We start from the raw sequence: 12,209 nt of genomic DNA, 5'->3' as shown, positions 1-12,209 counted from the left end.
AAAATTTTTTCGAAAAAACTCTTAAACGCGTATATTTTATTTTGTTGTTTTACATATTTTAAGATTTTTTATAAATTTATACAGGGTGTTTCATAAAAGTATGACCATTGAGTAATCACGATTCTGCTTAAACTGCTTGACGTTTAAAGCTGATTTTTGGCAAACGGATTGACTGTGGGGTGTAGAGGTTCGATAAGGAGGGGTTTCTCAAATCTCAAATTCCAAGAGGGTGAAAACGCCCCTCAAATATTACAATATTTGTTATTTAAAAAACGGTTAGTTTTTCGGGAAAATGCTTGGACAAGCATAATTTAATTGGTTTTTTTCGGTTTTTTTACATAATTTGAAATTTTTTAAAAAATCATACAGGGTGTTCCAAAAAGTTGGGTAATTTTGTAACCACGGTTCTGCTTAAACTGCTTGACGTAAAAAGCTTATTTTTGGCAAACGGATTTTTCGAAAGTCAAATTCGAACGAGATGAAACTACCTCTCATATATTACCAAGTTATAGAATAATATCGCCATATTGTTTTTTCTCATGTTGACATAAATGTGAGAAAATTTTATCCAGTTTGTATGTTAATGGAAATTCTTGCTTTGCTTTATCATCATCATTACAAATGATTAATTCGACGCGAACGAAGTCGCTGGTACACGCTAGTAATAAAATAAAACAATATCAAACTCTGCAATAAATCTTCATTTATTAAATAATAATCTTTCTAACTAGTGTGCACTGATAATTATAATTTCACTTCTTAAAAACAAACAAAGAATAGTTAACTGTTATCCATTTTGTACTTAAACATCTAATAGAAACAAATCGAAATAAGAAAAAATACAAATAAAAATATAATGTTAATTCTTCAAATTTTTTTCAAAATTTTCTCGGATCGCCAATCGCCATTGCTTATTCTATTTTTCCCAAATCCATGTCTTTTACTGTTAAGTCCTTCATCTAGTCAGGCCCTTGGCTTCAAGGTTCTGCTTGGAGGCGGAGGTATTCTCGAAAATCCCGCCGAATCGAAGACAGGAAGCAAACCTGATCGAACGGAAAGCACTTTATATGAAACTAAATACGAAACTCAGTGGAATAATGTTGGACTTGCCTTCTCTGCTGCCTTTCAGCTGATCCTTCTTCAATGGTTCGGTTGGGAAATAGGTGGCACCGTAGAAATCCAGTCCTTGCTGTAGAAGGGTGTTGAATTCGTCCAGAGAGGCCACAGTTAATCTAATAGGATTCGGTGTGCCAGGAGGTTGGTCCATTCTGGATTGTAGTCGGGTAACTTCGACCTGTATTACAGAAAATAATAATAGAAATAATAAAGTTTGTCATTGATCAAAAGTTAGAAAAATCTACTACAATAGAGGAGTCTCTGGTTTTACGCGGGACTTTTCTTAAAAACACCGTGTATAATGAAATAAACATTTTATTAAATACAGTGGCGTATTTATGGAAGAGGTCCAGGGGGTCCGGACCCAGGGGCGTAGATAGGTGTATGCTATGGGGGTGGTACTATGATTAAGTCGCAAAAAAATCACCGTCGGAATTTTTTTGTCGAATTAAAACGACGGCGATTTTTTTGTCTTCAAAAATATATAAAAACATAGCACAAAAATTAAAATATAGATTTGTAAATAACATAAACAAAAATGAAACAACGACGTTTATTAGTTAAATTTCTATAAACTATAAATAAAAAAAACTTTCTAAACTATCAAAAAAAAAAAACTATAAAAACTATAAACTATAAATAAAACTACAAAACAAAATCAAGTTTTCTAGTACGCTGTTTGGAAAACCTATCAATAACAGCATCAACATTTATTTCAATATCTTTATGGATATTGATTAGAGTTAACCCCCACTAATCTGTCACAATGGCCAATAAGAACACTCTGTATGCTTTTAATTAGGTCGAACATATTATAAACGATAAATCAACATAATTAAAAGCATACAAAGTGTTCTTATATGTCGGATATTAATTAAAAAGATCCTTTCATAGTCACTGACTATTTCAATTCTCGTTTCTCGTCAAGCGTCAGGGGGGTACTGTCCCCCAGTACCCCCCCTTATCTACGCCCTTGTCCGGACCCCCAAAGGACTTTACGCAAAGATCACAAATAATTTAATATTCATTTTTCATTCAACTATTGCTTTATACAGGGTGTTTCAAAAAACATGTGCCATCTCTCGTGAGGATATTCCTCACGTAAAAATAAGATTTATTTTTCATATCAACATAGGCCCAATTTTACTTTGTTTTGTAGCTACAGGGTGTTAAAGTCTTAATAATCCTTCTATTTATTATAATCTTCTTTCAAGTACTTTTAGTAATTCGAATGAAATTTTGATGGTGAAAGTTACTATACAAGATATAAAAATATACTATACTAAATAAGTGCTACATATTTTAATGCTAAAAAAGTGTCGATAAATTCATCAGGGACGTGCATATGGGTTATCCATGGAATATTTTTCAAAAAAACATGTGCGCCACTGCCTTTTTTTCTTTTGATATCAAAATTGTGTAGGCCGTTTAACGACAATTAAAAGTTAATTTTATTAATCTCAATTAATAAAACTAAAATAAAAATAAAATTAATAAATTATATATTTTACCTAATTTATTATTAAGTAAATATTATTACTATTAGTCCAAGAAGGCCGAAATCGACAAAATATAAAGAGACAACTTTTAATCGGCATTAAACTGCTTACACCATTTCGCTAACAAAAGGAAAAAAGTCAGTAACGGTCAGTAGCGTACATGCTTTTTTTAGAAAAATATTCCACTGATAACCCATATGCACGTCCTTGGTGAATATGTCGACATTTTTTAGCTGTAAAATATGTCGCATTTATAGTAACTTTTGCCCTCAAAATTTCCTTCAAAACGCTAAAAGTACTTGGAAAGTACTAAGAAAATTATAATATATCGAAAAAATATTAAGACTTTAACACCCTGTAGCTACAAAACCAAGAAGAATCGGAGCTATATTCATATTAAAAATAAATCTTATTTTTACGCGAGGAATTTCCCCACGAGAGATGGCACATTTATTTTTGAAACATCCTGTAGATTGGCACTCCTAAATAGAACATGTTGAAAACATTTTTGGAATAGTATCACAAACTAATTTAGATTATTTTTAATTAATTATTTTTGTAAAAGTTGTATTATTTTTGTTCGGTTTTTTATTTCTATATCTGGTTTTGTATTTTTATACCTAAGCTATTTTTTGTTATCAAAGATATTAATTATAGGTACTTTTCTATTGCGTGATAATTTTTTTCTTTATTGGACCCCCCCCAAATCAAAAACGTAAATACGCCACTGATTAAATAACATATTATAATAAATACACGACATCTATGTAGGTACTGAAGAACATTTCGTCAAATTTGAAGATATACAAAAAAAGTAACATTTATGAATGTATGAGCATAAATAAATGTAAACACATGCCAAAGTAGATGTATGGTGCCAAAGAATATTTTAATAAAATTATAATATTCTTTGATGGTGCCCCAAAGATCTGTTATAAATTGGAATGTTAAATAAAGATCTGTTAACTTTAAAATTAATTCTTCAATTTTCAAAGATCATATGCAACAGCAAGTCATTTCTTAAGACATCTTTATCTCTTTTCTTATGTTCCATGTTCTTTCTTATGTACCATATCTTTGAGTTCTTTCTTAACGATTTCAATAATACATATATGGTAGATATACATTTCAACAATAAAGCGGTAGTAAGGGCCCTTATGTCCCTTATATAAAACTCGCCTTCTTAACAGCACGTTAAGGAGGTGCGTTTTGTTGATATAAATAATAATTGTTTATACATTTATAATTAATTTATTTGTGTTTCCTAAAATATTTTGATTAAAAGAAAATATGTAAAAGTGGGTAAAACTGTGCCGGTCAAGCTTAATCACGTGACTAAAAGTTCATTTGGTATATGATCTATAGATTTAATTATTATTTAACAATGGTTAAAAAAATAATGTTGTTTTAATTTTCTTTAAATAGCTATATTAATGAATTATTATTTATATTTAATTGTTATTTAATATCAGAGATTATTTTTGACAGTTTTATTGGAGTAATTTAATTGGAGCTATTTTTCACTAGAAACGATTCTTACTGGTTTGACTAGTTTAGTTCATCTTAATTGACATCCCACTAGTTTTATGCTTTGTCTTGGTGTCCCAGTGTAGGAGAACCAATTTTCAATAGATTGTAGAATTACACAATGAAGAAAAATATAAAAATTATAGAAAATTTAGAAATCCATCCATCAATTTCCAAAGTACAAGGTTTCCAATTTTCGTGTGTTTTACAGGATTTTTTTATGTTTATGAGTAGATGTACAAAGATACGGTTTTCATATTAAAGATGCTACACACAGATTTGTTAGTTTTCTTACTATTAATAGTTAGTTTCTTTCTATTACTAAAGTACGTCTACTGGATCTGTGTCTATGAAAGGAAAGTGGGCAAAAACATTTAAATAAACAGCAATATATTTTATAAATCGTTACTTAAATCTTAAATAGAAGCGGTAGAGAGTCAACGTAGACTTGACGAGTATGTCACCGCAAAACACTCCGGCGGACACCACCGAAAATCCATCTGCACCACTCAAATACGTGAAAACTCTATGGTCTCAATTTTCACCTTTTCAATAAGTTATAAGATAACCGAGATACCGAAGAGAGATACACAAAACACACAACAACTTATTATTATAAACACACTATTAAAGATGCTACTACACTGTGTGTATACGTAGCATCTTTAATTTCATAAAAAAGTTGCACAGTAATGTTAAAACCGCATCTTTGTAGCTTTACTTATAAACGAGAAATCCATGGGACACCCTGTGCTGTTGTAAATCTTAATTAGATGTTTTGAAGGTTGTTTTTACTTGCTAACGTTCTATTATTTCGAATCGACAAAAATAAACGGAAAATTTGCTATCGAAACTTACCACAGAATTATACCGATACAGGCTGGCCCTGATGTCATCCTCTGGCAGATCTATGGGCACCTCGTGGACCAGCAGGGAGAAAGTTTTCTGAGGGCGGCAAGGAATCGCCACTTTGCGGTACAATCGGCCCCCAGTGACCTATAAAATTTATTGGAGAATGTAGGTTAGGTTGACTTTTGTGCGGGAGTTGTTTGACAAGGTTGAAAAACAAAAGAAAGAAAAGAATCTTTTTTTTTTCTAAATACACATATATAATTTTAAAACATTTTTTGCTTACACGACGATGTGGATGTTGAAATATGTATACAAAATATTGGAATACATACAGGAAGATTATGATATTTTTCTTTGAATTCTCTGAAGATATTAGTATCACCTTTCCCGTAACATTGAAGTTAATAAATATGTGCTCACTTACTTTCATAAAAGAGCAAAATAATTATACGTTATAAAATGAATAATAGTCAATTCTCAAATAATAATAAGGATTATTTTTATATATTATTTTCAAACATTTTTCTTCAATATCGAATCGTTAGTCCCACCCTGATGAAGATGTAAACGCCGTATTCAATTTCAAGGTGGAACCAATCTGTGGTGGAACCGTGTGCACCGTCGCTCACATAGCTTACCCACCAGATTTAGTCGCGATCGGACGACATCAACTTTTGACGTTTCTTACGTTAAAACTAACTGTCACAGTGACACGTGTCGTAAACTGTTAAGTTGGCCTTGGTCCAATCTATCGACATACCAAATTTCATTTAAATCGGACGATTTTTTCAAAACCCACCACTTTTTCTTTCGTGTGCCGTGTGTGGTGTCGCGGCCTTGAATTTTTACACCCAGCGCGTGGTAAAGAAATTTCAGTTCCAAAGGTTATTCTATTGTACAGAGGATCCCGGACTATATTGTAGAACATTTTCGTAAAAATTAAGCCATTTGTAGCTTCAATTTTTGTTGAATCCACAATAAGAAAAATAACTGCAGCCGCAAACGAAAAATCATCCTAGTCAGCGACCATTTAATATTCAAAATCGCGATTCGAAAGGTTTAGAATAAACCGCAGGGTCCTTTCTGTGCGAAATCCAATAAGTTCCGACGACAATGGGGTAAAAGTTTCCGGGGGCGGCATTCCTCGAACGACGATACACACAAAACCGCAAGAAATTTGTGTGCGATTTTCCATCCGCGTCGCTTCCACTCGGGGCTGCGAGGAAACTTGGACCGTAAGAAAGAAAACTCAAACGATATTCGCAACGAAAGCCGAACGCCTCGCGGTGGTGCAGATGCGGCCATCTCTAGCAATTTCGTTCCGGTTAAACGGTGACACTTTGAATTTTAAAATAATAAAGTTTCGGCGACAGAAGGATAAACAATGCACTTTGATTTCGCTACTCTGGGATGTAAAAAGTCATACTGATATACGAGGTTACATTGGATTATACATAGAGATACAAAAATGTGTTTTTACGAATCCGTAAGTATCAGTATTTAGAAATTCTTATAGACGTAACTAATTGCCAATAGACCTGAAGAACTACAAGCACAAATTAATGAACTAAATACAGTCAGCAATAAAGTGGGTCTCAAAATGTATAAGTACCTGAGACAAAAATTTAACCTCTTGTACAGACGCTCCGGGACCATATTGTAGAGCATTTTCGTAAAAATTAAGCCATTTATAACTTCAATTTTTTATTGCAATCACAATAAGAAAAATAACTGCAGCCGCGAACGAAAAACCGTCCTAGTCAGCGACCGTTTAATATTCAAAATCGCGATTCGAAAGGTTTAGAATAAACCGCAGGGTCCTTTCTGTGCGAAATCCAATAAGTTCCGACGACAATGGGGCAAAAGTTTCCGGGGGCGGCATTCCGCGAACGACGACACACACAAAACCGCAAGAAATATCGAACTTTTTGTGCGATTTTTCATCCGCGCCGCTTCCACTCGGAGCGACGAGGAAAACTTGGACCGTAAGAAAGAAAACTCAAACGATATTCGCAACGAAAGCCGAACGCCTCGCGGTGGTGCAGATGCGGCCACCTCTAGCAATTTCGTTCCGGTTAAACGGTGGGTGACACTTTGAATTTTGAAATAATAAAGTTTGGGAAAAAAAAAAAAAAAAAAAAAAAAAAAAAAAAAAAAAAAAAAAAAAAAAAAAAAAAAGAAAGAAAAAAAAAAAAAAAAAAATAAAAAAAAAAAAAAAAAAAAAAAAAAAAAAAAAAAAAGTGGCGAACTTATAAAAATTCTGTATTTCGAAGAGGACTATAACAAAATATCAAGTGTGCTATATTTTTGGGAAGGTAATTTTCAGTTCTTTTCATTTAATTAAAAATATACACGGTGTCCCAAATTAAAAATCAATTTTTCTGTTGATAACTCTTAAAATATTAACTTTAAAAAAATTATACTTAAACCATTCTACGCAAAAAAGTGATTTGGAAAATGTTTTCACAAAAATTCAAAATTTTCCATAGAAAAAAAGTTACAGCGATTTGTTAAAAATGCACATTTTTAAAAAACACCCCGTACCTCACAAACGGTAACAGATATGGATGTGCGGTTTTCACCGTCATGTTTTTGATAAAAATTGAGCTCCAGACACCGATATTGGTTTTCGTCTATCTCTTATAGAAAAGGGTGTTCCCTTTAACAGCGTCGAATTTGACCCACCCTGTACATGAAAAATAATTGTGTGTGCACTATCTGCGCATATTTGAAGTGAAACTTCTTACTAACAGCTATTAAATTGGAGGATTTGAAGGGCAGGCTGTTTTAATATAAATGTTATTTTCAATTTATTTCTGTAATCTGTACATTTTCTGTTTCCTCAATAGCCTGCAAATGTTGTGCAATACCACCCCAAATACACATTTTTATGCAAATGTTTAGTAATGTTAACTAATTTAAGAAGGGAAAAAATTCTGAACATAACCTAACCAAGGTATTTATATTGGTTTACAGTAATTTTGTTAAATTTCCGTTGATTATTGGTTTGAAATAAATATGACTGCTCTTTAAGTCAGCACTTAAAGAACAGTCTACTCTATGGTACAGAGAACCGAAAAAAAAACTGGAAGCGGTAGAAATGGATGCCTATAGAAGAACGTTAAGAATTTCCCGAAGGGATTTAGTCCGAAACGAAAAAAACCGAGAGAGGATAGGAATAGAGGGATCTTTGGCAACCGACATCGAACGCCAACAACTTATGTAGTACGGACATGTCCAGAGGATGGATGACACACGACTTCTAAAACAAATTATGCAATGGATACCCCAACATCGAAGAAAACGTGGAAGACCTAAAAAGACTTGGAAGGGGGGTGTCACAAGAGCAATGAGTGCCAGAAAGCGAGGGACAATGGAACGATCGGAAGACGTGGAAGTTAGGCATCGGACAACCGGGAAATTCCGGTACCGAAAGTACGGGGAGTTCCCGGTTCTTTTGAGACATCAAAGTACCGGGATTCGAAATTATTAATTTCCGGTTCTTTCGGGACTCGGTAATAATAGTTAAAAACATATTTTTTGTGCGAAAGACTTTTGATACTTCGAAAATCGAAATCAAACTCTTCCAAATCAGTAGTGATGCTATTGATACTGTTCTTACTTCTGAAGTTTCTATAATGTTTATTAGCAATTATTATTGAAGTTTAAATATGTTATTTTATTATTTAGTATATTATTGTTCAATGTATTAGTTATATTTTTTTGTGTTATGTTTTTATAGGCATTTGCATCTTTAATTGAAAATGTTATTTTTTTTCTAATTTAGTTAAGTTAATTTCCAGGTTGGTTGATGTTGTTTGATGTAGTTTTTAAGCTATCTATGTGTTTTTTTTTTGCTTGTATTCATTATTTCTGTTCATGGTTGCTTTCTCATGACTTAATAATTTGATATTATTTTCATTTGAAACTCAATTTTTATCGGTTTTACTTTTGAGAACCGTCCCTTGCTTGCTAACTGACGAACTCCACAATCGTTGAACGAAAATATTTTAATACGGTTCTGGAAACTCTAATTAATACTACCAATTAGGGTTCAGATCTTTTTGACCATCCAAAACCAAACCAAACCAAACCGGAACTGGGCCTCAGTAACAATAATTAAAAAATTATTTTTTTACGTGAGAAAGTCTTTTGATACGTTCTAGATGTCGAAATCAAACTTTTTTCTAAATAAGTACCTAATGATGCTATTATATATGGGAACATCTCTCGAATGGTTTAAGTCGTATCTGAGCAACAGAAGTCAACTTGTGAGGGTGGATACCACGTTGTCTTCTAGCAAGCCAATAGAATGTGGAGTAACACAAGGCTCAGTGCTAGGCCCCATTTTGTTTCTTCTTTTTATTAACGACATTGCTAACATAAACATCAGTGGCAAAATATGTCTTTTTGCCGACGACACTAGCTTCACTTGGAGCAACAAGGACGTCACGGTACTTCATAGGATTATATCAAATGACTTAATCACCAATAAATCTTGGTGCGATTCGAACCTCCTCAGTCTCAACATTTCTAAAACTAAAGCTTTGTCGTATAAAAACTCGCTGCAGCCTTTTGTACTTAACACCACCATTGACGTCGTAAAATATGTAAAATTCTTAGGGCTTATTGTAGACAATTCTCTGAAATGGGACATGCATATCGAAACTTTGTCGAAAAAATTGAGCTCTGCCTGTTTCGCGTTAAGATCTGTTTCTAAGGAGCTTAACTTGTCAGTGGCTAGAACTGTTTATTATGCACTTTTTGAGTCGCACCTCAGGTATGCCCTTCCATTCTGGGGTACGTGTTGTGCGACTCAATTTGACCGCATTTCCAAGCTCCAGAAGAGAGCTGTTCGACATTCACTGGGACTAAACAGCAGAACTCATTGCCAGGACTTTTTTAAAAAATTAAAAATATTAACTCTTCCTTATTTATATTTGAATCCGTTTGCCTAATACGTAAGCATGTATCACCTTCTCAAGAAAGGTCATCTCACACTTATCCACTCAGGAACGCGGAGCCAGATCTTTATCTACCTACCCCACGCTCAGAGTTAGTTAAAAGTTCAATATTATACAACTGGAAAAAAATGCATCTGCCATTTGAAATCAAATCCATAACATCATATTCTTCATTTCGCAAAGCATTGGACTCTTATTTACTAGACAAGGCTTTCTACGCCGTGAATGAATTATATTTTGATAATCGAATTTGATCTTGTAAACACTGGTCTAATGTTTGCTATTGCTATATTTACCAATGACACCGAAATAAATTTATTTAGAGGTCATTGATATTTTTACTATAAACTAACTAAATATTTTTGAATATTATTTTTATTTTTTTTATTCTTTGACATTGTAAACATTTATATAAATGTTTATTTTAAACAATAAGACTGACAATATTATTTGTATAATGTTTTGTATTATCTTTTGTTTGTTTGTTTACTTTGTTTGTTTATTTTACCTTTGTCTACAAATTGTAAAATTGTATGACAATAAAGTCATTTATTTATTTATTTCTTATCGTTCTTGCTTGCTTTTGAAGTTCCTATCCTAATATTTATTATGTTATGTTTTAATAGATATTTGTATTTTTAATTAATTATTTTAGGGCTTTTGTCTCAAATTCAGTTAAGTTGGTTTATGTTGTTTGATGTGAAATTTAAGTTATACTACTTAATAATTTGATATTATTTTCATTAAAAATCTCAATATTTTATCCATTTTATTTTGAAAAACCATCCGTTGCTTTCTGATTGATGAACTGCACCACCATTGAAAAAAAAAATAGTGAGTACCGAAAGTACTGAAAAAACCGGGGAATCCCGGTTCTTAAGAGGCACGATACCGAAATTCGCGGTTCAGGAAAGCCTGGTACCCAGGTACAGTATATCAAGTTTATTATAATGCTTTCCTAATCCTTAGCTTTAAATCAAATATTTTTTGGTGTGTGCGCGATCCTTACCACATAACCACAGACATACATATGTATAAGAATGTGATGGTCTATCACGCATCAATACCGATTCGCGTTAAAAAACGCAATTATAATGGTTCAATTGACCATTTCATTTTTTAAAGAATGGTATTTTCTTTATTTAACAAGCTGATGTGGCAATCATGCAAATATAAGTAGCGGAATAGAGATTAGTTAATAAAAAACTGTCGTTATTTAAACAATGACAACATCGATGAAAGAAATCTCAAACAAAAATGTAGTACAGAGAGCCATAAGTAACACAATAGCGTGTAGATTAATTATATCAATTGATTTGCTTAGTTAGGATAAGTTGCAAAAGTTATATAAGTTACTCGAAACCATAAATTATTTAGAATAAAAAATTACTGTGTCTAATTAAGAAAAAATTACATTTACTTTCATTTAAGTCTGGCAATTATTACAAAAAAAAGCGCTAATTTAAATTATTAGTAGAGTGTGGCCAAATTTTAATTAAAAAGTTATAAATTTAAAGAAAAACGGAAAAATACATCACAATTCAATATGATCCTCTTGCCACAAACAAAAAAAAATCAAAATATTTTCGATTTTCAGTTATATTGTAATAGCTTCATTTAGATAATACTTCTTAAATGCATATATTTGATATAAATTAAACTTTTAGTTACGTAATCGAGGGCGTGATTTTTAAATTCATTGTTGCCAACCATGGACATATTCGTCGCTGGGCTGACTAACTGGAATTTAAATTTCCGGCTGGGAATTCAGGTGGTAGCTCTGCTATAAAAAATGTCAAGTTGCCACATTTATTTATTTATTTCCTGACACTGTCATTCGCTTTGACACTTTAGTTTTGTATTACGTGTTTTTGGTTTAAATAAAATAGTATTGAGATACTTTAAGCTTGAAAATGTTTACTGAAGTCAAACATTGTTCTTTTTAGAACCTTTTTTTGTGCGAAGTGTACGAGATAGCTTAATCTTCTTCTTATCACGCCCTCTCCTGCCGAAGGTTGGCGATCCAAATGGCAATTGTGGCTCGGAAACTGCAGCCCGGAAGATTTCCGCGGACGAGCGTTCAAACCATCTCCTTAAATCTTTTAGCCATGAGTTCTGGCGTCTTCCTACTGATCTTTTCCCTTGCACTTTGCCCTCTATTATGAGGCGCAGTATTTCGTATCTACCACCTCTCATCACATGACCCAGGTATTGCATTTTTCTTTCCTTGATGGTGTTCAGTATCTCTTTT

The 12,209-nt window shown here is 32.7% G+C and overlaps 1 protein-coding gene across 3 annotated transcripts in view; it reads right to left on the bottom strand.

The window, feature by feature from the left end:
- Positions 1–686: 686 nt before the first annotated feature.
- The window catches only part of LOC115881714, a 21,839-nt gene continuing 10,316 nt past the window's right edge, over positions 687–12,209 (bottom strand). For 2 of the 3 annotated variants that reach the window (XM_030899321.1, XM_030899324.1), the window contains exons 3-5: positions 5,001–5,138; positions 1,111–1,294; positions 687–1,061 (exon numbers count right to left, since the gene is read on the bottom strand). In XM_030899321.1, the coding sequence (XP_030755181.1) occupies positions 964–1,061; positions 1,111–1,294; positions 5,001–5,138 (420 nt within the window). In that variant the 3' untranslated portion in view covers positions 687–963. The remainder of the gene's footprint in view (positions 1,062–1,110; positions 1,295–5,000; positions 5,139–12,209) is intronic. The other variant, XM_030899322.1, reaches the window with a different exon arrangement.

This window comes from Sitophilus oryzae, unplaced genomic scaffold, assembly GCF_002938485.1.
Source record: "Sitophilus oryzae breed Bouriz unplaced genomic scaffold, Soryzae_2.0 scaffold_172_pilon_pilon, whole genome shotgun sequence".
NCBI lineage: Eukaryota > Metazoa > Arthropoda > Insecta > Coleoptera > Curculionidae > Sitophilus > Sitophilus oryzae.
The sequence above is the reverse complement of the archived record's forward strand: the minus strand, read 5'-3'. Positions and strand labels throughout refer to the sequence as shown.